General features: G+C 41.5%; 2 protein-coding genes across 3 annotated transcripts; one reads left to right on the top strand and one right to left on the bottom strand.

The window, feature by feature from the left end:
* The first annotated feature begins 8,434 nt into the window (after positions 1-8,434).
* LOC139473663 (cartilage matrix protein-like) lies at positions 8,435-13,530 on the top strand. Of its 2 annotated transcripts, none has more exons than XM_071256365.1 (8): positions 8,435-8,540; positions 8,726-8,762; positions 9,057-9,638; positions 9,799-9,993; positions 10,128-10,175; positions 10,689-11,300; positions 11,455-11,997; positions 12,852-13,530. In XM_071256365.1, exons 1-8 carry the CDS (start codon positions 8,505-8,507, stop codon positions 12,899-12,901), a joined length of 2,103 nt encoding a protein of 700 aa, XP_071112466.1. In that variant the 5' UTR covers positions 8,435-8,504; the 3' UTR covers positions 12,902-13,530. The 2 variants fall into 2 exon arrangements, with proteins under 2 accessions (XP_071112466.1, XP_071112461.1); XM_071256360.1 differs by having other exon boundaries at positions 9,054-9,638.
* A 1,139-nt stretch (positions 13,531-14,669) lies between these two features.
* Positions 14,670-26,860, bottom strand: LOC139461064 (frataxin, mitochondrial-like). Its single transcript, XM_071242585.1, has 5 exons — positions 26,740-26,860; positions 24,278-24,390; positions 22,101-22,224; positions 19,789-19,886; positions 14,670-16,893 (listed from the first exon to the last, which is right to left on the bottom strand). The coding sequence occupies exons 1-5, from the start codon at positions 26,839-26,841 to the stop codon at positions 16,740-16,742; spliced, it is 591 nt and encodes a 196-aa protein (XP_071098686.1). The 5' UTR covers positions 26,842-26,860; the 3' UTR covers positions 14,670-16,739.
* Between the last annotated feature and the right edge of the window lie 573 nt (positions 26,861-27,433).

Genomic DNA, 27,433 nt, shown 5'->3' with positions numbered 1-27,433 from the left:
AAACAACACTAAGATAACCAAAATCAAATAATTCTATGAATGTCAATGTCACAAATAATCGTTGCGACAAATTTGGAATTTGGCAGACATCTTGGCTTATTAGGTGGCTAAAGTAATTTTCTCAATATACATACCAATTGAAATATTAATGTTAAGTTTCATTTGAAAGACGCAGCAATTCGTTGTGCAGAGTTGCGTCCCTTGGGTAGGCTAGAAACCTATGATTGTGGGTTCGAATCCCGGTTCGCGCCGATTATGTTTCTAGGTTTGTCAGCACCATACCCGTGCTCGTGGGTTTCACGAAGTGGTAAACGTTTTATACCTGGCTCACTTCGGGATTTCCTCCCACATTAAGCTGACACGCCGTGACTGTAATACTGTAAAGCGGCGTTAAACCCAACTCACTCACTCACTCACTCACTCACTCACTCACTCACTCATTTGAACGATTAATTGATATTTTGCTCTTAAACTGCCCCACACGTTGTAACGTGGAATCGTGGGTTTCGATGGCGTGTTTTAGAATATGCCAGTCATTACTCTCAATAGTTACATGGCCTGTGATACAATGCCTTTTGAACAACAATGAAAGGAGCGTCAAGATATCATGTAACATACAGGAGATGCCTACCACGTGCACTTCATAATCTCAAAGAAATGAAACTAAATGAAACAAAACATTATGTGTCAACACGTGTGCTTTATTGGGTTGTCACATGTGGGGTCTATTGTCAACCATTAAGTGAACAATGGCATTTCCCGTGATATTAACCAAGACCCCCCCCAAAAGATGCTGTGAACCGCCCATACATTTACCTGTTCTAAAACAGATCCGGTGAATGTGATAGTCCAACTATTTTCATATAATTGAGGATAATCAATATTTTCTAATTTACAAGGTTGAAATAAAGAGATTTCTCCATCTGCGTTGGAAAATGGAAAATAGCATACGTCCATCCAACACACAAACTGTCCATGTCATCCATGATATATCTGGCATCAGTAAAACCTGGTTATGTCACATGTACACTATGTCACACCACAGTACAGGACTGTACACCAGTCATCATTGAATGTCATCATTGACCGCGAAGGACTCTTACAACAGAGAAATCAGATGTGGATAACGTTTCTTCAGTGTTGCACATAAGCGATTTTTTAAACTTTTGTGACCAGGATGACACTGCAATGTTAAACTGTTTGCTTGGAGGAGATCACAACACTTTATGTCATGTTGATTTTAGCACTTGGATACAAATTGTGTTGGTTGTCTCAAAATTTGTACATATTTGCAGGCTGCACATCAAACAAAACATGTTATAACCGTTACTGTTCACTAGCACCTACCTAGAAGGGTATTGTATGTATTTTATGTTATCTGCTTTGGTTGATTACAGGTCATTTATGAGTTGACCTAACTTACTTTCATATGCACTCTTCAATTATTGGAGGGATTAAAGAGTGTCTGTCAACCACGTACTTCGAGCCCTGTAACCATGGAGTCAATTCTACCCTCCGGACATCCTTGACACACAGACATACCGGTACGTATGATGTGAATGGCAAAGCCCGTTAACCAAAATAGATTGAGTGGGTGAATGAGGTTACAAGTTGTTTCTAGAAATCAGCAATATCATCACGTTGCATTCCCACGATTGGCTTCACAAATTGTACTTTTGTGTGGATCGAACCCGGGGACTTTAGCTCGACGGGCGAACGTTTTAAGCACAAGGTTAACTCACTGGCCCAAACAAATTCGGAAACGAAATGCTGGATTGGTTTCTTTTGTGAGGATACTGGAATTCTTTCATCACTGAAGTGCCTATCCTCTAGCTATACGTGTGCACAGAGAGGACACTGTCGACACAATAACTTCATGCTTGTCGGGGGGCGGCCGGGTAGCCTAGTGGTAAAGCGTTCGCTCGTCACGCCGAAAACTCGGGTTCGAATCCCGACATGGGTACAATGTGTGAAGCCCATTTCTGGTGTCCCCCACCGTGATATTGCTGGAATATTGCTAAAAGCGGCGTAAAACCACACTCACTCATGCTTGTCGGAACAGATACATTTCAGCCATGTTTAAACCAACTAAAACCTTTCTTTCTGGGTTAAGGTAAATATAATAGTTAAATGTTCAGTAATGCTTTGTTCAACACACAATGGAAACTATAAATATTTTAGGTACCAATACCGAATTGCTAGGCTTTGTAGAGGGCCCTGGCCTTGTACACAATGCTCGATTGTATTGCGTGTATAATTTCTGATACATAAATATTGCAATGATTAACCTTTATATATATAATCTCTATATCCGCTCAATCAATCGATGACTCAATCAATTTTTATTCATGACACTGAGAAGACCATAGACTTATAGTATAATAATGAGTTGAGTGTTATAGAATAAGGCCGCCTCCGTGGTCGAGTGGATAGAGCGTCCCCCCCCCCCCCCCCCCCCCAACACACACACATCAGTTATCGAGAGTAAAAAAGCAACAACACACGCACCAGTTGTCGAGCGTAGGAACACACACTAAAACACGCATGCATACACACAGACACCAGTTATAGAGCGTAGAAACACACGCACGCACGCACGCACGCACGCACGCACACACTGCGTCACACTGTCAGTCTGGTGAACAAAGGATGCGGTGCCACTTTCATTCTAACCGTCTCCGTCTCTACTCACTCCCCACTTCTGTCGGCAAAAGGAGAAGCATGGCCCACCAGAGTGAATGACGATGTTTTAAAGGGGTTATTAAAGTAGCTGTTGGAGTACGATGAGAAAGGACATATCTTTGATAAAGCTGCCTGTCTGTTTATCAGCGTTTCCGTTCTTTAGATAAAAAATAATGATTATTTTTCATAATTCTACACAAAGAAAGATATATGGAATGGGTGTACAGTCATTCGGGTTGACGCATAAACTGTATGATTGTTTCCCATGTATGACATGTGCTACATCAAACACACTTTAACAAATACCATGTATCCTTTAACTGGTTAAACAAGCACTTAGAAACGTGACGTCAGTGTTTCGGACAGCTGTTGCAGTTACATGAGAGTGTTTGTCTTTCCACAATGAAGTGAAATTAATATTCTGTCAGAACCTTTGAGCATATTTAACGCACAGCGAGTTTGATAATATGTGGATTACAATGTTGCTTAATTAGTGATGTCATTATCACTGGTTAGTTACTTCTAGTAATAGGAGTCGGATACAATAGCGTTGACATTAACGGTTGCTGCTAAAATACGAAGTTGGAAAGATCCTGAATCCGGCATGTTGGATGGATTATACCGGATCACAAATACGGCAGTGCACCAGGTTACTCTGCATGTTTACATCATGATGTGAGGATGTTAGGAAATTGCTCAATCGTCGGTGTTCACGGATATGAAATATTTAGATAAAAACGCGATAAACGAACGCGAGCTTCCATTACGTTAACAAGACGCATATAATAATTTTTATTGACGTAAAGTGAAGCCAAATATTTGACATATGATCTCTCTCCTGCCAGCAAAGTGAATCATTAGATAGGCGGTACCTTGATATTGGTAACACGTGGCTCGCCATGATGAAGAGGGGTGACGTGCTCTAATTAGTGTTATAGTGAGTGAGTATTGTTTTATGTCGCTTTTAGCAATATTTCAGCAATATCACGACGGGGACACCAGAAATGGGCTTCAGACATTGTACCCATGTCGGGAATCGAACCCGGGTCTTCGGCGTGACGAGCGAACACTTCAACTACAAGGCTACCCGATCACCCCAATTTATGTTATAGGAAGAAGAAGAAGAAAAAGAAGAAGAAGAAGAATATTACAACCGTGCCACACTTTTTTATATAATCATGATAAGAACATAGGTAAAACTATCAAAGTCCAGCCTTATAAGGCTCACGCGATCGAATATATAATACATAAAAATATCAATACTATTGAAATAAGGTTTATAAAAATATAAAAAAACATAAAACTATCAATACTATTTAAATAAGGTTTATACGTGTATGCACACAAAATGATTAACTACACAATTGAGATACAACAATGACTAAATTATTATCATAGTGATAGGAAGGAGAGGAAAAAAGAATTCTGCATTTGTATATGGTGTAGAGAGTTTGTGAAAGAGATTGTGAAAAAGATCAATAGCAAGCGGACGTGACCCACACGACGGTATTTTTGGGAGTCTAATACATGTTACATATTTATCAGTACATATTTTTAAGAAAGACGATTATTCTATAGCTTATCATGAAATTTTCCTATGTCAGTTCATAAGTTGTGGCGACACTTTATAAATGAACAGTTAACAAAAGATTCTTAATGTAATCCAAACTAAGCGGGGCATCCTTGGGATCGACGTTGGAGATTGTGAGAGGGTAGGGGGTAGGCGGTAGCAAAAACAAACTTTTAATGTGTTGTGTTCTATGGGGGACATGTCTGGGGAGTGTGCAGGCCAGGCAACACGTTGACGTTGTTGGTTGCAAGGCAGTTCTGAACCATGCGGGAGGTCTGAGGTCTAAAAGTTCCGTTTACGGTGACAAGTGGTGTTCTCTCCTGCACACAAATTCCTCCTCATACACCCCCCCCCCCCCCCCCCCCACCCCCCCCCCCCCCCCACACACACACACCCTCCCCACCCCAATAACTGTCCTCTCTATGTCTTTCGGCTAGCCAGTTGCCCTAAGGTATTCGTCGCTGATGACGTCACTGTCAGGAATCGATTACAGAGATGCAAAGTACGCAAGTACCGGTCTTCATTGGGCGTAGTTACCCTGGGTCTGTCCATTTGTGGCCTGGCTTATGTCAACCCGGTCTGTCTGTAACGTTGCATCGGGTAAGTTACAGCACCACGGGAGCAACCAAGAGTTCCAGGCATGTGGGCATGTGTGGCTCCAATCTGTATCATACCCAGTGCTCACTAGAGTTGCTCGGGTGTCAGTCGTGGCATTTCTGGGTTTTTTCTTTAATCAGTGTGAGTGTCTGACATGCTATCGGTATTATATATACACCATTGTCGTTTCGGCTGCCCAAGCGGCACGTGTTTATCACTTTGTCGGATTTGCTACACACACACAAAAAAACGTGCCTTGGACGTGTAATCACTTTCTGCAAAGAACATAGTTGTTTGGACGATGTGTTTTGCATTGCTTTAGTTTAGTTTAAACTTGTGTTTTTATAGTTTTGCAAGTTTCTTTTGGCCGTCAGTTAACATAATAAATAGTAAAAACTCCATTTATAATGCGTCAGATCCCAGTTACGGTATTATAAAAAGAATGCTCGCTGTGCTATTATAATTAATATTGTTATTTACAGATTAGAATAAAAAATGCAGCAAAGAAGGTTTGGGTGATCCTGGCACAGTCAGGCTGGTTAGGTTCATCATCAGCTCAGGGCCCTTTCCCCCTCTACACGCAGCCCAGACAGCGAATGGGACTTCTCCCAGGAAGTGCTGCCTAGTCAAACCCACCCGGAACTTTTCGGATAACGTGAAGACTCCCCAACACTGCAGCCATCTGCATTACCCAGTTTGTCAGAAGAGCTGTATTCGTGGTAGCAAGGGGTGGTCGGGTAGCCTAGTGGTTAAAGCTTTAGCTCGTCACGCCGAATACCCGGGTTCGAATCCCGACATGGGTACAATGTGTGAAGCCCATTTCTGGCGTCCCCCGCCGTTATATTGCTGGAATATTGCTAAAAGCGGCGTAAAACCAAATTCACTTACTCACTCCTGGTAGCAAACCCGGGTACTCTCCTGATGTCAGTCAACAGATTGGGAGGTACCAAACCTAAGGCACCGAGACGAATGGGGAGTCGGACAACTTGGTACTTGGGATGCAAGCGTGACATTTCGAAAGCGAGGTTTGCATATTTGCCATGTTTTTCCTCAATCTTGTCAATCACATTACTGTCAAAAGGGACAGAAACTTTGTCTGTGCCAAAGCTGGGCATCCACTCACAATGTGTTGGGTAGTCTCATTAAATTCATTAAATAATCTACATTTCATTTTCACATTTTGATGCAAAATCACACATTGACTGTTTCGAGTTTGAAGTGATTGGTCCTGAGCAGAAATAGAAAGCCTTCTGTTTCACTTTTCAGGCCAGACGACTTCACCCAAGTGAAGGACTCTGCAGGATTGCTGAACTACGCAACACACTACACATAAACTCGATCCTGGTCTTTGTATCAGTGTGCACTCAACTTTCATTCTCAGCCGCCTGGAGAGTACACAATAGTACTATAATAGTACACATACAGAACTACTACTACTACTACTACTACTACTACTACTACTACTACTACTACCCTGTGAAAAATCGGGTTAGAATTGATCTTCAGCAACTCATACTTGTCGAACAGAATCGGGATGGTCAGGCTCGCTGACTTGATTTATGCATGTTATCGTACTGATGTGTCCGTACCATGTCACCAGGATTGTTTCATTGATATACGTTATAGACACGGACACGGACATGCTATCCTGTACGCGTAGGATCATGTTACAGCTTTTGATCCTGAATACAAACTGGAGTTAAACAATCCACCAGCTCTCAAACTAGTGGTCACTGATGAGACGTCATGAATTGAGCACGTGTTGAGCACATACCCTAATCTGTGTATCTCAAATGCGACCAGGATTTATGCGACAGAAAATAAACTTACAGGCTAACAACAAATGATGAATAAATAATCAGAAACTGTTTCAATTTGTAACTAAACAATTATCCGAAGCTTGTAGTTATAAACGAGGCGTGGATGTTAATATGACATCATGAATCAAACCGCCCTTTTAAAATCAAAGAAAATCAATTCACTGTAAAACGGAAACATTTCACGCATGTTGCATGCCATTTTAATCTGTGTGGACTTTTCAGTATTACTCGTACGACATGATTCAGACTGTGTGTCTCAGGGACCATCTCAAAATAAAAGCGTAATATTTTAAACATTTATTTAACTGAGGGCGGCGTTATAATCCACAACATAGACGAGACGTTAAACTTGTAGCATAACTCATAATCAGTTTGAGGAACAGTGAAATGGAGGGAACCATACAAAATATTTGTACTGCAGAAGTCTCCAAAGACCATGTGGATTTACCCAAAGATCGAACGAGTCGGGATTGAACGCAGCCAGACAAACAAAAGGGAAGATTGGTTTGGATTGGATTGATGTTTAACGCCGCACTCAGCAATATTCCAGCTATATGACGGCGGTCTGTAAATAATCGAGTCTGGACCAGACAATCCAGTGATTGATATCATGAACATCGATCCACGCAATAGGGATCGATGATATGCATCAACCAAGTCAGCGAACTTGACCACCCGATCCCGTTAGTCGCCTCTTACGACAAGCATAGTCGCCTTTTACGGCAAGCATGGGTTGGTGAAGACCTATTCTACCCCGGAATCTTCACGGGTCACAAGAAGGAAGAGACACAGGCCCTTGAAATGTGTCACTGCTTAGACATGACTAGGTCTATTAATATCAGAAAGTACCAGAAATGTACTATCCTGTATGTCTTCACACTATATAGGCATGTCATCGTGTCCCAATTGCACAGATCGGTGCTCAAGATGTCAGTCACTGGATTGTCTTGTCCAGACTCAATTATTAACACACAGCCATCATAAGGCGGGATATTTCTGAGTGTGGCGACAAACGAACAAACAAACACTATATAGAATAGAGAATTTGTACACTCGTGTGATATTAATTGATGTAGCAATATTTAAGCAACGACGGGCGTGTGGTTGGCTTTACGAAAGCCATGGACCACGGGGAGCTTGGTGGGGGGCAATGCCCTAGCAAAGTTTTTGTATCAAGTACGGATAACAACATCCACTAGCCGTTTCATTGTCATAGTTAGTAAATGTAGTTTTGAAATCAACTTTAACCACTGAGGATATACCCACCTGGCTAGTTTCTTTGCGTCTAGTTTATCTTAATGAAAAAGATGTGCAGTTTGAGATGGTCCCCAACAGCTGATTGTAATGCATGTTACAACATGGCGGGAAATATAGTTAAGAATGCGGCCTCACAACGGAGCGGTTTGTTCAGGGATTAACTATATTTGTAAGGTTAACGACAGACCCGGAAGGACGTGCCTCACAAGCATTTCCCTAGAGGAGAAGCATGATCTCTCAACTCCTTCTCCCATATAAGGATCCTTCGCTTCCGACAGTGGACAAATAAATGACGTCCATTGGATGCTCCTACATAAAATATGCTAATGAGATCCATATACGGGCATCATGACCTTAAAACTTACGTAGGAACGTTTGTTCTATATTTACACAATTTAATGGGAATCAGACAACAATGTAATTATTGAAAACCCACGTAATGGGTGCAACCCTGCATGATTCAATAGGAACAGAGGATAAAATGGCCATAGACTGGCCATCTTCATCACTTACCCACAGTGAGAGATTAGAGTCAGCAGACCTACAACTCCTTCTCCAACAACGACCAGCATCGCATCATGGCGCTCCTCCTATACACGCTACACATCCTTACAGTGAGTACATAACATAGACTATATCAGGCATACATTATGAACAACATCTTATGTTCAGAAGACACACTGACGGAGTTTTACATTTCGAACGCTTGGATATTTTTCACTTATACATGTACTTACATGTGTCTGTTAAATTCATGCTTACAAAAAAAAAGAATGAAAATATGTTTGTTTAATTTCAGATTACCGCAACTGCAATCTTCGCATTGCCAACCCCAGGTCGGTTTGCATTTTTCTAGAATTAACATGACTTTGTAGTTACAAATCAGTTATTATTCCAATACTGCATGTAATTTTAAAAAGTGATTTTTTTCACATATCCATGCTGGGAAATATTAAAGAAAACTGAGTTCTGAAACGTCATGTCGAAGTAAATAGATAGTTATAATAATTATATACATTTCAGGACGAATCACTGTTCAAGCCATACGCGTAGACCTTCTGTTGATATTGACGTGTAACCTTCGAAAATGATTCGCTCTGTTAAGTCAATAAGTAATGCTTTTCCAGCAGGGCTCAACTGTTATGGCAAGCCAGCTGATGTCGTCTTTCTTGTGGACACCTCGTCCAGTATCTGGCCCTTCTACTTCACCAACAACGTCCTCCCCTTCATCAGCGGCGTTGTAGACCTCTTCGACGTCGGCCCCGACCCCTCCCAGACGCGTGTTGGCTTGGCCACCTTCAGTAATGAATGTCATCTCCAGTTTCATGTCGGGGACTTTCTCGACAAGGAGAAACTAACCGATAAAATCCTTGATATCTCCATGGATGGCGGTAACACTAACACCGGCGAGGCCTTGACATTCGCTACGGAGGAGATGTTCACAGCTGACCGCGGAAGTCGAAACAACGCAGCTCACATCATTGTCATCCTCACAGATGGCGCTTCTCAGGATTTTGAGGCCACCCGGTTGGCTGCCCAAAACGCGCACCAGAAGGGCGTCCAGGTGTTTGCTATTGGCGTAGGGTCTCAGATTGACAACAAGGAACTGGAGGACATTGCTAGCGACCCTGATGAAGACTTCAAGTTTAAGGTGACCAATTTCGAGGCTCTTGAAAGAATCAAGGGGAAATTGGCTGCGAAAACATGTGAAGGTAATAATTCTATTCCTTGTATCTTAACAAAATTTAGAATAAAAATTAAAGTTTATATTGATTACATGAAAGTATGAAATAATATACAATCTTGCCGTCTGTTTATTAAAATACTCATAACACTGTGAGTCCACTGCTCAATATTCCGTGCCTATTCCAGTGACGACACTTCGTGCTACCAATGCCCCAAGCACAACCCCACTTTCGACATCGCCGACTCCACCTTCCACAACGTCCACCTCGACACGGACGACGTCTGTTACATCTACGACCACTACAGTATCAACACAAGAACCTACAACTGCCGCCACACCAGCCCCTGTCGTCGAAGAAGCGACCCCAGAACCTACTCCAGGTAATAATATGTCACAGGTGGTCTCATTCACACATAAAGGCTGATACTGCGCCACTATCCTTAATCTAAAAAGACAAAAGTGAGTTTTAACCTTTAACATTGAAAAATATTAAATAATTATAATTTGTTTTCAGAACCCGAAAATACTGGATTCAGAAGTGACGAGGAAATCAGAAACCAAGGTGAGCGTGGTTCTTTTTTCCTTGCCCTGATTATATCAAGATAAAACAGAGTGAGTGAGTGAGTTTGATTTTCCAGCAATAACATGGCGGGGGACACCAGAAATAGGCTTCACACATTGTACCCATGTCGGGAATCGGACCCGGGTCTTCTGCGTGACGAGCGAACGCTTTAACCACTAGGCTACCCGACCGCCACACATATAACAGATCCTCAGTGTTTCATAAGATGCAACTAAATTGAATACTATAATGACTGTGTGATTGAGTACGTGTCATCGCGGCCGGTTGCGAGGATCGTTTCTTATACTTATAAACCACTTGTAACAGGCCCTGAGTCGATACGTTCGATCTTGACAAGTTGGAATATTGCTACGATGTAAAGCAAGTTTCATTCACTCATTTACCCAAGGCGACATTTAGAGTACTCTATTTGAAGCATGAGTTTTACGTACACGTTTTCGGACTGTGTCATTTTTAGATTTATTTCTGTATTGTGTTTGTCGTTTTGATCAGAGTGTGGCGGCAAGCCAGCCGATGTCTACTTCGTCCTGGACTCTTCTGGCAGCATCGAGAAGGAGGACTTCAGCGACACCATGCTCGACTTTGTTCGCAGCGTCACTGGACTCTTTGACATCGGTTCCGGAGATTCTCAAACTCGCGTCGGCGTCGTCACGTTCAGCGATGACGTCACCCAAATCTTCCCACTGAGCGCCCACACATCACGCGACGAGCTTCTCGATGCAATTTCCCCTGAGAACATTTCACACAAGGCCCAGGGTACCAACACTGGCGATGCTCTTCGTTTTGTGGTCGATGAGGGCTTCTCTCTCAACGTCGCCAGACCCGGGGCTGCCCATGTCGCTATTGTCATTACTGACGGCCAGTCAAAAGACACTGAAGCTACCATCGCGGCCGCCAAGGCAGCGCACAGAGCAGGAATCTACGTATTCGCTATTGGCGTGGGCGAGTCGGTCGACCAGCAGGAACTGAAGGACATCGCCAGCAATCCCGACACTCGGTTCATCTTCACCGTCAGCGACTTCGCCGCTCTGTCAGAGATAAGGAACCTCTTAGCCATTAGAACCTGTGAAGTTAAACAGCCAGGCTTCATTAGTGAACAAGCAGGTACGTACTCCCTTCTCTTGAAGAATACACTTGAGATAGTGTTTTAAATGGGTATTATGAATAAAACCAATCATCCAAGAATTTACTCGTGTTGATGTTACTCAAACAGTTTACCAGGTGTTAGTGAAATTCAATGTATGTTTTTTCTTACTAGCCTGTGGACTCGACGATGCTGAACTGGTGTTTGTCTACGATTCTTTCTCCATGGGGCTGAAATCAACCCGTCTGATCTACTCGGAGGCCAGTCGCATCACCTCCAGCCTCAGACGCCGAGTAAAGAACCTCTCCGTGGGGATGATCTCCGAGGCATGTCCCTCCAACCTCGACATCACCGTCAGGGACTCCGCGACCTTCGTCAGACAGACTCAACACATTGAAGACATCGTCAAAACCAAGATTCCAAATCTGATCAAGGACGTTCGCCGGAAGTGGTTCTCGAAGACGCAACAGTCAGGTCGCCAGATCATGATCCTCTACGTTGACGAGACAAGCCTTGAGAACTCACAAGATCTACTGAGTCAGACAAGATACGCCAAACACAAGGGCATAGAGGTGTTCGTTGTTGCCCTGGGCGAGGTCGACTCAAAACTCGTGGCTTCAATCGCTTCTGAACCACATGACGATCACGTGATCAATGTCCACAATGCAAGGCATCTAAACAAGTTCAGGAACGACATCGTAGAGGATCTATGTGGAGGTGAGACTTTTATACGCATGCAATACCACTCTTCGTGGAAATATGTATATACATATTAACTTCGTAATCATTTAAATCATTATAAAGCTCACCATGAACTGTTTTGGGGTCATGGACGATTTTCAAGAGCTGCTATTTAACAGTGATTGGCTGGGGTTGCTTTCCCGGTCCCGTTCCGCAAAGCGATCGTAAGACAACGACAGTCGTAAGTCTATGTTAAAGTATAGGAGTTACGATCACCTTAGCGCTACGATAGCTTTGTGGAGGGGACCCCTGAGCACTAGCTCTGTATTCCTGGCTAGTAATATTCACCCTTTCCAACGTCCTGTTTTACATTCATTTCTATATTAAACAGATCACTACTATCCCATTCACATTCCATCCGTATTACCTGCTACACACTGTTGTCATAATCATATTAATGGCCATACTAACGGACCGCCCCGAGAGCGGAAGATCGGGGGTTCGATCCCAGGCCGTGTCATACCAAAAATACGTTAAAAGACTTGTTGTTACCCTGCCTGTCGCTCGTCATTAAGGGGATAAATCCAGGACTGGTCGGCTCGGAGTCAGCATACTGTGTCTAAGTGGGGTATTCATGTTACACTGCGGCATGGTACCTCAATGGGCTACCACTATAAAGTGGACATTAGTCCGGACTAGTGCAAGCAGCCACTCACACACAAACACACCCATACGACACTATGTCAGTGCAATAATCTTGAACGCGACGTTAACCACATTTCACCTCACCATGTTATCTACAGCCCACTGTTATCACATTTACACAACTGTCTGTATTGTCTAACTGATATTGTTGTTATCGTATTGACATTATTATCTATATTCTACAGGTCACATAAAGGATGACGACTTAAAACTGCCTCTGGTGGACAGCCAGTAAGACGACACACCTGCCCCAGAATGTTGCGACCATGGACCCTCAGTCGATAAATCTCAAATGTGCATATCCTTGTGTTTTGAACAAGTTAACGAAAGCAGTCTGCTACCAAGGAATGGGAGCATTATAATCGATAAACCTACACATGTAGCCATGCGTCATGGCTAAATGTACCGGAGCAGTTTTTAATATGGAATGGGAGCATACTAGTCGATAAGCATACACGTACAACCATGTGTTTTGGCTGAATGAAACCAGTCTGTGAACATTGAGTGGGGACTGGCTGTTGAATGATGTTACGATACTGCTGCTTACACGTGTGCCACATGTTACATGTGTTTGTATTAATCCCCATTGCGCCTGTCATGCTATTTTTGTCAACTCCTTGAAATACTAAGCCTCGGTGATTGAGGTTGAAAGAATGGTCTCTGTTTGATGCTGTGATATGATTCATCTGGTGCTATTTTCCACGTGGATCTGTGTAGTGGTCCACACGTTAACAAGCTTAGCTCTCATCACCAAGTTCCCGTAGTTATCATGAATGGTTTTCTTATATGCATTTTCATAAATTTGTCATAATGCTATTTATGTATTTATTGTTTACCAGTTTATTACACATTTTTATGTTTTTATAACAAATGATTATGTATACAAAAATAAACTATTTACAAAGACACTATTAGTTATTTTAGTACGGAGGTCCAGTAATTGAAATTGTTAATCGATAATAAGTTTCAATCATGAAACTTACCATGACCATGTTCTAAGGGAGACAACTTTTCTCTTACCAAGATGGGAGCCCTTGCAGAGAGTGCAAATGGTTTTAGCAGTACCACTTTGAGATCAATGCTGCCTGTAAAACTGACTAATTTGCAGGGTTTAAAGCTGCTTCAGTATTTCAGTTATATCAGTGGCATTAATTATCACTGCAGAAGAAAGCCTGAAGTATCATGGGTCACTATTTATCAATTTGGTGATTCCATCGAGCACTGGATTGGGGGTTGCAGCTTTGCCCAGCTATTTGAATCTGTTTTCGCCACCAGTGCCACAGTAGCTGGTGAAGACATATCAGTCTACTTGATGAAAATTCCCTGATGTCATACTGATGTTTTTGTCCAAAGTGGACACCCATCTCCTATTCATCCAGGTGATGTCTACAATACTATCCTCACACTGTCTATACATTGCCTGGAGTGACTGTGCATCTCATTACTACACACACAAGCTGCCTTTCGGCCCCTTGGTGAGGTGAGGTGAAATTGGGTTTAACGTCGCGTCCCAAGATTATTGCACTTATATAGCGACGTGCATGCACGTGTGTGTGTGTGTGTGTGTGTGTGGCTGCTTGTACTAGACCGGACTGATGCCGATTTATAGTGCTAGCCCACTGAGATACCATGCCGCAGTTTAACATGAATATCCCACTCAGACACAGTATACTGACTCCGAGTCCTTGCTTTAACCCCTTAATGCCGAGCGCCAGACAGGGTAACAACAAGTACCATCTTTTAACGTCTTTTGGTATGACGCAGCCGGGGATCGAACCCCAGACCTTCCGCCTCCGAGCGGACGCTCTACCACTAGACCACGGAGGCGGTCTTCAGCCCCTTGGACTCAATTATATTCATCTTTCATGACAAGCATCCGTTGTTGTCTTACATCTGCCTGGCAGAGTTAAAAGTAAATGCACAATATGAGCCATTTTATTAACAAGAAAAAAGAGTCAACCATATCCCCTGCCATCCATGCATACTTACAATGACAAGTAAATATGTTAGGCAGCAGTCGTAATTGGTCTAATACATTGCAAAGTTTCACCGAAAAGTAATGAAAGGTTTGTCACCAATTTGAACTTGATAACTTGGAAAAGCAACATACATATTTTTTTATTTACTTTCCAGAATATCAAAGACACCAGTTCAGCACTTGCCCAATGTGCCATACCAAGTTTCATGACATGAAAAAGATTAAAATTATACTCTTGAAATAACCCTACCAGCCTTTAAGCCACAATGCAAAAAATAGAACGAACAAAAAATTTCATTATTTTGTAAAAGAATAATTTTTATGGCGATTTTCATATTTGATCAAAATGTTCATCACTATGAAAATGTCAACATATTTATTAGGTTTATCCGTACTTTGCATCACACCCAAAAGAGTAAACAAGGGCCATAACTCAGTGAAAAATGAATGCTTGTTGATGGTTTATTTATACTTTCCTGATGTACACACTATGCAGGGGTCCGAAACGGTCATATGCGCCAGACATGTCCGAATGGGAATCTCAAATGTCCGGTTTAGAAAATTGCTTACCGGACATTTAAATTTTTCTGTCCGGACATTTTTAAAAAACAAACAACGCTACCTTTGGGGTCCGAATAATTGATGAGCATTATCATATCCCTTCACCGATTTCAGGTGAATAAACAGGTATAACAAACCTGGTCAATAAAAGTATGAAATTTGATATAAAACATCACTAGACATGATGATTTTTATCATTTAAAATGTATTTCCTGCTCTCCAAGGCATTGTCACAATGTCAAACTTATATCCAAAGCTGTTTCTGAGAAAATCTGTACCAATTGGTACACCATGTTTAAAAACATCAGTCAAGGGCCATAACTCTGTAAGCCCTAACTCTAGGCCATAGCCCTAGCTCCAGTTCGTCATGGGCAGTAACAACACAGGAATAATAATGTGTTAATTTATGCAAGTATTGATCCATCAAATTGTTTGTACAAACATCTACAAAAAATCTGACCACAGATTTTCACAGACTAATGTTTTTCATAATATTATGACAAATCAACATTTTCTGAATTCTGATGAATATCATCAAATAAGTAGCACCCCGACCCCATGTAACAAACTTGCCTACACATCAAGCAAACAATGAATGCATCAAAAAGATGTGCATAGTTATATGAACCTGAAGATTACTGGATATATGGCACAGCATTAGCAGGCAGAATCTGCAGTGTTTGACATAACACACACAAATAACAAAAACATGCCCCACCTCTTAATACAAACAAATAAAAATACATATCAAAATAAATATCTCAAGAACATTATGCTGATGAACATGAGCACTGTGTGTGAGTGAGATGTGACACTGGTTGTGAACCTCTTGCAACAGGAGGGAACTCGATTGCTTGGATTTACACAGCCAGTGAGGTAGAGTAGTACCATGATTGGTTTGGTTGGTTTGTTGTTTTACGCCGCACTCAGCAATATTCCAGCTATATGACGGCGGTCTGTAAATAATCGAGTCTGGACCAGACAATCCCGTGATTGACATCATGAACATCGATCCACGCAGATGGGATCGATGACATGCATCAACCAAGTCTGCGAGCCTGACCACCCGATCCCGTTAGTCGCCTTTTACGACAAGCATAGTCGCCTTTTACGGCAAGCATGGGTTGCTGAAAACCTATTCTACCCCGGAATCTTCATGGGTCTGTAGTAGCCTGAATAAACACCACTGTATTCAGTCATCAATGCAGATGGGTGAACATGTTCATTTCCACACCATAACTTTTATACGACTTTTCACATTCCTCTTGCAAAAGTATGACTCACAAAAATTCAACAAATCCCCACACAAGCATCAGTGGGGAGAAACACACACCATTCACCATGTTCACAACCATCCTAGCATTTCAATGTCCCTGCACAGAAGAAGGTAGCCTGTTGTATGTGGAGCATCACAACTCTACCCCATGGTGTTAGTGAGTGTCATGCAGAGGACTGTAGGGTCCATACCCTGGGTAACTGCCTCCAGCTGTGTTCAGGGATGGTGACGTGTTTGTCCAGGGTACCCAGACTGTGTTCAGGACTTGGACAGTCCGCTGTATGAGCACTGGGAGAGGTTGATTGGGTGTGTGAAGTGCGGCTGCAGCTCTGCCATCAGCAGCTGGTGCAGAGTAACTCCATCTCGCTTGTAGATCCATCGGGAATCACAGAAGTCATACCGCTTGGGGCCACTGTCACATAAAAATAAAACTAGTTATCATGACTTTCAAAAATACACATGTTCATGTAGTCTGGAAGGTAATTTAAGGTACCGACGTTTACTACAATATCTGAAAAACTATCGGACCTACTCCAGTCAAAGTTGGTATGAGATTATTAAACAGTCATACATAACTGGATACATGTACTACATTTAAAGACATTCGGTGCATGAATAAATCTGTCTATTTAGCTATAACTATATTTCATTAACAACCAGACCTGTTCATCACGGATAGAACGAGCATTCATTGAAACAGCCAACTGCATAATGCTACCCATGCGTCACAGGGCCATATGACACAGTTGAACCAATCAACTCAACTCGAAAGTGTGCATGGGTTGGGTGTCTCAACGTGCGTGATTCCCATGCAACCTTTCGAGTTGAGCTGATTGGTTCAACTGTATCATATGGCCCTGTGACGCAGGTCTGGTTGTTGATGAAATATAGTGATATATCCAGCAATATCACAACGGGGCAAACCAGAAATAGGCTTCACACATTGTACCAATGTTGGGAATGGAACACAAGTTTTTGGCCTGACAAGCGAACGCTTTAACCACTAGGCTGGCCCACTGCCTCCATGAATGTGACGAGACTATGCAGAGTATCAAGAACAAAGGATAGTAAAATCCTACAAAAAGTCAGAAAACTACAACAGATAAGAACATCAGTCGTGAATACATTGTGTAATCTACGAGTTGAGTACATAGAACAAAGAACAAGGCTCTGAAGCTAACAGGAATTCTTCCGGAATATTTGCAACATCAGATAATAGAGTACCAACAGTTCTACACAATACAAAAGCATGTGCATCAGATAATACATTGTTACAGAAGTTAGTTTATTAATTCATTAGGTGTGTGAGTTTGGTTTTACGCCGCTTTTAGCCATATTCCAGCAATATCACCGCGGGGGACACCAGAAATGGGCTTCACACATTGTACCCATGTCGGGAATCGAACCCGGGTCTTTGGCGTGACGAGCCAACGCTGTAACCACTAGGCTACCCGACCGCCCCTAATTCATTAGGGTATTTGATAAGGGTTACCATGCTGTGGCATCAGATTGCAATTCTGTGAGATTTAGTAGTAAAGACCGCATTGATAGCATCATCTGTGCAATGCATCAACAGTCTGATTATTTCAGAGGAGATGTAAGAAATATCTAAGTTTAAGATAGATACATGATAGAGGCAGTGTTCAAAACAAGCGTCTGCCTGCTGGCCTGTTGCAGGTAGATCTGGTGTTTGTTTGTTTTTTGTTTAACTCCGCACTCAGCAATATTCAAGCTATATGACGGCGGTCTGTAAATAATCGAGTCTGGACCAGACAATAGAGTGATTGATATCATGAGCTTCGATCCATGCAATTGGAATACGATGATATGCATCAACCAAGTCAGCGAGCCTGACCTCCTGATCCTGTGTCGGGCTCGTAGTTTCGAAAGTTGTATTGGTACTTATGGCCTGCAGTAAATTTACATGTCCATTTATTTGTCACAGTAAGCAGCAGAGTAAACAGCCTGAAGAATTTAGTCAGGGCCTGCAGCTGTGGTCTATAATAGGGGTCCGGAAATTTTTTAATCCCAATCGGACCTATGCATTTAGGCCACGCCCCCTTCAAATAGCATATTTTAGTATGCCTTTTCACACACATTAAATGTTGATACGTTTAGTGTACCCTTATCATTGGACACTTCAATATAGCGCTAACCTGGTTATAACATGCGGTAAAGCATGGCTCCCCAAATTTACCATGTTTACTAACATTTTTAATACAAGTTTTCCAATGACACAATGTTTTCCCCCATCTCAGAAAACATTATCAGCTGATCACCGCGATCACGTAACACCGGGAATACCAGTCAATAAATCTGAACTGAAGTATGCAATTTAATCCTATTATTATAATATCTGGTAATAAAAAAAATGTTTATTGTTTATCTGGACTAATGTTTGCAATATATTATTAATTATATTCAAAATTTCATTCAATAATTATAATAATGTTAACAATAATTTCGGTGAAAATCGTATGCGAAGTGATCGGTTGATCCCACAACTCACCGTTATTTACAGCAACCAAGGTCAGATTACCGCTATTGACGCAAACTTTAGTTGCAAGAGAATGGATACACATATCATAAATGCCGTACCATGACTCGCTAAAAGTCATATTTGAGGCAGTTTGACTATTAAATGTCAACTTAACGTTTTCTCAATGGAAGTACATGTAGCGAATAAGTCCCTACGGTGACTGGTCAAAATCGTTCCATACGTCAAAAAAATCCTGCATACCATCTGTACGAAAGTGCTTCACTTATGCTTCTTAAAATTTTAAGTATATATGGTGGAAACTGCAACTAAAATAACACCACATTGGAATATATTATATCTGATAAAATAATAATTTCAGATACAATTTCTTTCAACTATCGCATCAAAATTCTTTGAAGTTGTATCATTGGGTATGTTTTAACTGTATCAGCGGTAGATTTGTAGCTTCTAAAGTCTGTGGTCTAACTCTATAAATGTGGTATATCCTTCCAAGCTCTATATCGCTGGAATCAGTCACATGACATTTGTCAGCAGTTGTTAAGCGCTATCTCTGTGAGGTGTTCCAGCCCATGCATAACAAGTGGGAGAACAGACCGCTCAGCTGCTTGTGTCTAGGTATCTATTCAGGCCCTGTTGCAGGTGGACACACAGGTAACCTAACTCAACTGGCACTTATGATGAAGCGAGATTTTCCAAATCTGTATTTTTTCCCATTCTTCTAGTAAAAATGATGCTAACACTTTGGGAAAGAATTTACAATTTATGACTGTTCAGAGGAATCGTATTTGTGTTGGAAAACATCATTACCTCACTGGTGATGACAGCCATATCTGTTTGTTTGGTGTCTGTTTGTTGATGACATACGTCCCCATGTTGCCACCTAGCACTAATGTCAACACTCCACTCTGGAACAAAAAAGGCATCTTTGATACAACAAGCTGTTGGGTTTTCATCATGGCTAGGAAATTGTTCTGCAAAAGTTGTCTCCCTTGGCAGTCTTGTCACAGTAATGAGAGTTACTCCCATCTTTCAATTCATAAAATAAACCTTTACTGAAGCTCTGGTATATCAACAGCTGAAGTGTTTTTAATTGTCTGACAGACATATTTTTTAAACAAATGAATTAAAAATATATAGCGGTCATAACAATATAGTTGAAAACAGGATGAAAAGATATGCTGCTTTGAGTGTTCAGTGACTGATAAATCAAGCAGTTGTTTGGATTGTTTCCCTTCCCACATCTATCTACTTTCGGGGGTATTTAATTTCAGGAATTAGATAACAGACTCAGTGGGAAGATGACTGTTAGCTGCTTAATGCCACTCAGCAGTGTTCCAGTTATATGACAGCTATAAATAATCCAGCCTGGACCAGACAATCCTGTGATTGACATCATGAACATTGATCAATGCAATACGGATGCGGATGCTTGTATGTTTGTTAGTTTAAGGGAACACTCAGTAATATTAAAAATATATGACGGGGGTCTCTATATAATCAAATCTGGACCAGACAATCAAGTGATTGTTATCTTGAGATTCGATGCACGCAATTGGGATACGATGACATGCATCAACCAAGTCAGCGAGCTTGACCACCGATCCTGTTAGTCGCCTCTTTCGACAAACATAGTCACCTTTTACAGCAAGCATGGGTTTCTGAAGACCTATTCTACCCCGGATCTTCACGGGCTGGAGGGAAACGATGAAATGCAATTAACAAGTCACCAAGCCTATCCACCCGATCCATTTCTCACAAACTCAAAATTAAATTCAACATTTGTAGATCCATAATTCAGTATCACTGTAATCTTTAATAACCCCTTAGTTCATGTAACATTTTAGACACATTCAACCTGCCTTTGTCCACTGGTACCTTATCATGCTTATGGGCAAAAACTATACTCTGCAAAAAAAAAAGGAACGCAAAAGTACCGGTAAATATCTGAAAGAGTGTTGATTTGTGACATCACTTGTTGCTGTAAAAAAATTGGGTTTTCATTTGCAAGTGAGCAACTTAACATGCCACAACAAACAGAAGCCCAACGCCATCGGCTGACTGCAAAAGGAGAATCATCTGCAGCTGTAGCGAGGTCTTTCCATGTAGCACCAAGCATCCTTACAAGACTGTGGAACTGTTAACAGACACACAGGACATGGGACCTTCCCATATCCGGTCGACTATGTTTCACTACTAAAGCACTGGACAGATTCATAGGGCTACAACACTACAACCACCCAACCACCTATACAACTACGGCATCATCAGGATTGCTAAGATATCAGTCCAGACAGCGAGGAGCTGTTTATGCACTGAAAGTATTCACGTTAGACGACCAGTTCAAGGTGTCATTTTGACGGACTGCATCGTCGGCAACAACGTCAGTGGTGTCACAGTCAAGTAAAGCCACAACTGCGATGGCGTCATAATTTATGCTTCGCAGACTGTTTACAGGCTTCGCAGGGAACGTTAATGTATACATTATGCAACCAGTGGATGTCATTTTCAAATAAGATAACGCGCGGCCTCACACTGCCTCACAGCAAGACTGACAACAGCCTTTTTCAGGAGTCACAAAATCCAGGTCCTGCCATGGCCCTCCAGGTCTGCAGATTTTAACCCAATCAAACATTTATGGGATGCACTGGATAATGGCTGCAAGCAGGTCAGCAATAACCACAGAACGTCCGACAGTTGGTACAAGCACTGCAGGCAGAGTGGGTGAACATTCCCCAGGCCACAATTCGGGATCTGATTGCTTCCATGGGACAAAGATGCCAGTCAGTTTCCGACTCTAATGGTGGCCACACAAGATATTGAGTACAGATGACCTCCATCTTGAAAATCTACTGTTTCAAGTGTGCCATATGGAGCCTGGGTCAATAACAATGACGTGTGAACTATCGATTACCATCTGTTGATTATTGATATGATATATAAAAATACATCTATAACTTTTATGTTTATTTTTTTGCAGAGTATATTTAGTCTTCAAATGGGAATGTAAATATTTATCTGTCAAATCATTTCTATACCATGTATACATGACTTCATGTTTCTCGAGGTATAAACTGTGTAAAGGAACATAAGTTAAGACACATTTCCCACAATCCTCTCACCCCCAAAGATGCATCATAGTCTTGATGGCAGTCAGCAACGTCACCCAGATCCTCGAAGTATTCTGCGAGAGAGTCAAGCGTGTCATCTGCCAAGACTTCATACTCCCTCTCTGTCATCCCTCCGCTAGAAACACAAGGAACTCAAACATCAGTCCAGTGTAATGGCCGATCCAACTGTTGTATCGCAAGTCTCTACAGCAATAGCTATACATCGATCACAAGTTGAAATATCAAATGGAAGACATGTTACGTTTGACATCATGTTCTATATGTTCTTCATTTTGGAAGGAAAAAGATACTCAAAAGACTTTTGCAATACTTGCGCAATATTGGTACATTGTACAACTACTGTATAGTAATTACCATATTAGTATTACAATTACTGTAGCACTACTACAAGAGCTAAAGCGCTTCTATTGTCACCCATATGCATCACACAATATCAACCGCCTCCATGGTCTAGTGGCAGAGTGTCCGCCCGAAGAGTGGAAGGTCCGGGGTTCGATTCCCTGCCGTGTCATATCAAAAGACGTTAAAAGATGGTACTTGTTGTTACCCTGCCTGGCGCTAGGCATTAAGGGGCTAAAACAAGGACTGGTCGGCTTGGAGTCAGTATACTGTGTAGGGTATTCATGTTAAACTGCGGCATGGTATCTCAGTGGGCTAGCACTATAAATCGGCATCAGTGCAAGTAGTACACAGTGGTACAAGCAGCCACACACGTTGCTATATAAGTGTAATAATCTGGGACGCGATGTTATACCCCATTTCACCTCACCTCACCACACACTATCAGGAATCTCATGAAACAAAGTGTCTTTATCCCACAGATTCTAACAATAACAGGCCATAGCTGGGGGTAGAAGATAGGTTGCTACCTACTGTCAGCTGTGGAGTGTCACTCACACTTACCAATACCATGTATGATTACTAAGGAGATAAACATACTGTGTAGAACTAGCTGGAAATGTACTCTCTTAGTTGATTTCTATTATGTTTTGGGCCCCAGTTGAATTGCCAGATATACTTTGAATATTGTATTAAAGCAACTCTGCATCTTATAGCCTATAATTGTACAAATACTTATTTATTAATGGCTACTGACAATGGCTAAGAAAAAAGTAATTGACTGTTACAATCAGAGGTGCTTACAGTGATTTGGTACTTCTGATTGACTAGTTAGAATCAAGTAATTTCCAAATTCATGGTAGAATTATTGATATGCCAATTAATATTCATATCTGACATTCCACGGAAAAGGTTCAGTGATAAGCAGATCATTGGATATGTTCACAAGGCCGTGCTGACATGGTTGGTGCAGGAGTTTGGGGGACGGACGGTTCTTCTCCAGACTCACTGTCCCACTGAACAGTTAATGGTGAGGTGAGGTGAAATTGGGTTTAACGTTGCGTCCAAGATTATTGCATTTATATAGCGACGTGCATGCACGTGTGTGTGTGTGTGTGTGGCTGCTTGTACTAGTCTGGACTGATGCCCATTTATAGTGCTAGCTCACTGAAATACCATGCCGCAGTTTAACATGAATACACAACTCAGACACAGTATACTGACTCCGAGCCGACCAGTCCTTGTTTTAGCCCCTTAATGCCGAACGCCAGACAGGGTAACAACAAGTACCATCTTTTAACGTCTTTTGGTATGACGCGGCCGGGGATCGAACACCGGACCTTCCGCTCTCCGGGGGGGGGACGCTCTACCACTAGACTATGGAGGCGGTCCAAAAGTTGATGGAATTTCACACCACTGCTATTAAAATTCAGTCATCAAGGTTTGAAAGGCTTTTTTTATCAAACAAATGCATCCACCACACACATCATAGAAAATGTTATTTGGAAGGATGCAGTTGCCAATGAGAGTTGCCCAACTCAAGTAACCATGGCGAACAGAGCAAACGATCTAGAAAATGTTGAGTCAAGTATGAATGCAAATATAGAAATAAAAACTGATTGTATCACGACTATGTCACCAAATGTCAAGTTTAAAGTTTAGTTATACCTTTGAGCAATAGAGACACAGCCTACGAAATGCATGCTAGTCGGCTAGCCTGAGGCTGTGAAATTGTGCTGAGGACAAGTAAATATCCATAAAGTTGGATTCCACTAGTCCTCTGGACTTGTCTTTTAAAACAATGAATTTCAATGGCTGGAGAGACTTACCTAGCAGCCCTCTCTGAAGTCAAGCTGGTGGTGTGTACACATTGGACACCAGGCCCTGCTGCACTCCGCACATCACTTGATGCATGTATGAACACAGGCGGCACTCGGACACACTGAAACAATATATACATACCTATTATATATCTGGTGAGTAGGACTAGGCAGCAGTATGTGGCATGTCGTCCTTCTAACATGGAAAGAAGTGTCTGTGCGCCATCTCATCTGCAATCACTAGGTTAGGCTCCATTGGTGTCCTTGTAAGTTGTATTCATGTAATGCAAAACCCAATTTGTTTTTGTCTCATAACTGAAATGTTATGATACATGTCAGTAAAGCAGTTACTTTGTTTGTTATATAAGGCCGCACTCTGCAATATTCTAGCTATATGACGGCGGTCTGTAAATAATCGAGTCTGGACCAGACACTCCAGAGATTGACATCATGAGCATCGATCCACGCATTTGAGATTGATGACATGCATCAACCAAGTCAGCCAGCCTGACCACCCTGTCCTGTTAGCCGCCTCTTACGACAAGCACAGTCGCCTTTTACGACAAGAATGGGTTGCTGAAGACCTATTCTACCCCGGATCTTCACAGCTCTGATTACCCTAACTATCAGTACCTAAACTGAGAGAGTTTCTTAGCTGCAAATATCATGCAGAATCATAATAATTTCAACATTTGGACCATTCTGGAGAATGGTTGGCATACTGCATGTGTATATGACAGTATGATGATCAACCTATTTGTTTTACGTTAATCAGAATTTTAGAATGAAAACTGCATGATAAATCAATCTGTTGATTTAAATTTTGATTGATAAAGTATTGTAGTAGACACATACTATTTGATGTGCAGGAACAATGAAATTGGAGCAATATGCAAACAAACATCTGTGTACTAAGTCAATGCTTGACAGTTTCCATTGCATATCTCTGTTCAGGGTTGGGAGTTCTGCACAAGCTGTACAATCTAGCGACTAGGTGTCACCAAGGATCAATTACCTACAACACCCTGTCATAGCATTCATGTGATGGTGACTTGCTTTTTGTGTGCTCATTTTCGTTAAAAGGGAGCAACCTTCAACCCAACTCCAACAAGGCGATGAACATTTTGTTCAGTCAGTGCTTACTGTCTGAATTTGTCCGTGAAATATGATATTACAACCTATTTTAGCACATTCTTCAAACATGAATAACCTGAATATTACATGAAATCCACTGTAAATAGCATGTGATGATGTGGAGATCAAATTTGAGGAATATTGGTTTAAGCCTATAGGCAGTTGATACACTGATAACAGAATTTCTTATTCATCAAATAATGAATACCGTATTCGACGTAATAAGCGCCCAGGGCTCTCTCAAAATTAGAAATATGGGTCTCTCTTAGAATAATATTTTGGTAAAAAACAACAGAAAACGACATAAATTTCGCGAACTTGTTTGATAGGCATTACTTGGAAGTTGACGGATGACAAGATAGACCGATTTTTATGGATAACAACTTCTTTCATATAAGTCTTGCTTGACAACGGTATAAGGATCTATACCGAAACGTCGCTTTTTTACAGTATTAAAGAAATTGTTATCCATAAAAATTGTGTCTATCTTGTCATAAATTTCGTTGTTTATGCTGACAGCCTAAAATGTTTATATACAACAGATATATTTTTCCAGAGTTTAATTGCCCATAATTAAGGGTGCATATAACACACGAGTGCGTATTATACACGAATAAATAAATCTTGTGTACATTGATCAATCGGAAGGGGTGCTAATTGGGATTGTTCACTAGCCAATATATTAACTGATATCGCCGTGGGCGCTTATTAGAGCGGGGCGCTTATTACGTCGAATACGGTATATCTACTGTTAAGAGTAATCAATACCAGAGATTACAGGGGGTGAGCGTGATGACGTTGGTAAGTACTATATGAAAATGGGAATAACTGGGACAGTAGGTCGACGGGAAAGCATTTTCACCACTTTCTTGATTCCCACCCTACGCACTTGTAACAGAAAGCGAATATGTGCAGTGCTCACAGTTAGTGGTTCTGTAAGCACAGCAAAAATGCTCAAAAATCGTAGGTGGAGAGTAGTGGCACATGTGCCATATGGAGGCCTACTGTTAAAGATACCATGACTCTATGTTGCCTAAGTTGACATCTAGATCATTGTAGATCAAGACACTGAAATAAAAGAAAGTATATATAGCGAAAAACTGGATTATGTCACAAGGTCATAAAATAGAACAAACCCGTACAGATAAAGTAATACATGATATTGTTGTGCTCTTGTAAAACACTTTCACGGAGGTTAAAGTGTAACAATGTTAAACCTCATAGACCAGATTTATCTGGGTAGTGCCAGTTTGGCTTCTCGAAGACACACTGACTGACTGAGATCAAAAAGCTAATGACAAAATTGACAACAAAACTGATTGTGTCGTCTTTCTTACAGCACACGCATGGTATCCTTGGACGTTTCTTGGTCTAGCTAACCAAGAAAATCTTCGACAGACAGCTGAACCTAAGCGACATCCAAACAAACTACCACTCATGTTGATTTGATTAGTTTCTTCGGAAGTTGACGCTCCTGATATTCCACCAGTGTCAGAAGCGAGCGGGGAAGTTTAGAGTTACCTCCCCTAGGTAGCTCCCGTCATTTTCGAAACACGTTATGGATTGACAATACATTTCAGTGAGTGACAACATATTATTATGTTAAGCCACTAAAAGATTCATTTACAAAGGTGATAATATGAACGATGGACAGGTTTATCACTACATGTGTTTTAATAATGTAGAGCAGGCATGTAAGGTTGGGACGGGTAACTCGGGTACTCGGTCGGGTGGGTCCTGGCTAGGACCCGGGTGCTCACAAGACTACACGGATCACGTGATATATCGATAATGACAAAAATGATCTAAACCTCTATGGTTACACTATAGTCACTAATGTTCCCATTTCTTTCTGACAATGCACCCAATCCTCCTGTCTTTCATATGTTTGAATGGCTCCGTTTGAATAAAGATAAAACTTCAGTGTATGCATGACCAGATCGTTTAAACGTGTATCTTAATACATTTTGCCAGGGCTAAGGTCAAATCGGACAGTTTGTACCTATCTCTAAATATCTACCCGGGTAGGGT

The sequence above is a fragment of the Haliotis cracherodii genome, unplaced genomic scaffold (genome assembly GCF_022045235.1).
Source record: "Haliotis cracherodii isolate W230 unplaced genomic scaffold, xgHalCrac1.p SCAF_1, whole genome shotgun sequence".
Taxonomy (NCBI): domain Eukaryota; kingdom Metazoa; phylum Mollusca; class Gastropoda; order Lepetellida; family Haliotidae; genus Haliotis; species Haliotis cracherodii.
The sequence above is the reverse complement of the archived record's forward strand: the minus strand, read 5'-3'. Positions and strand labels throughout refer to the sequence as shown.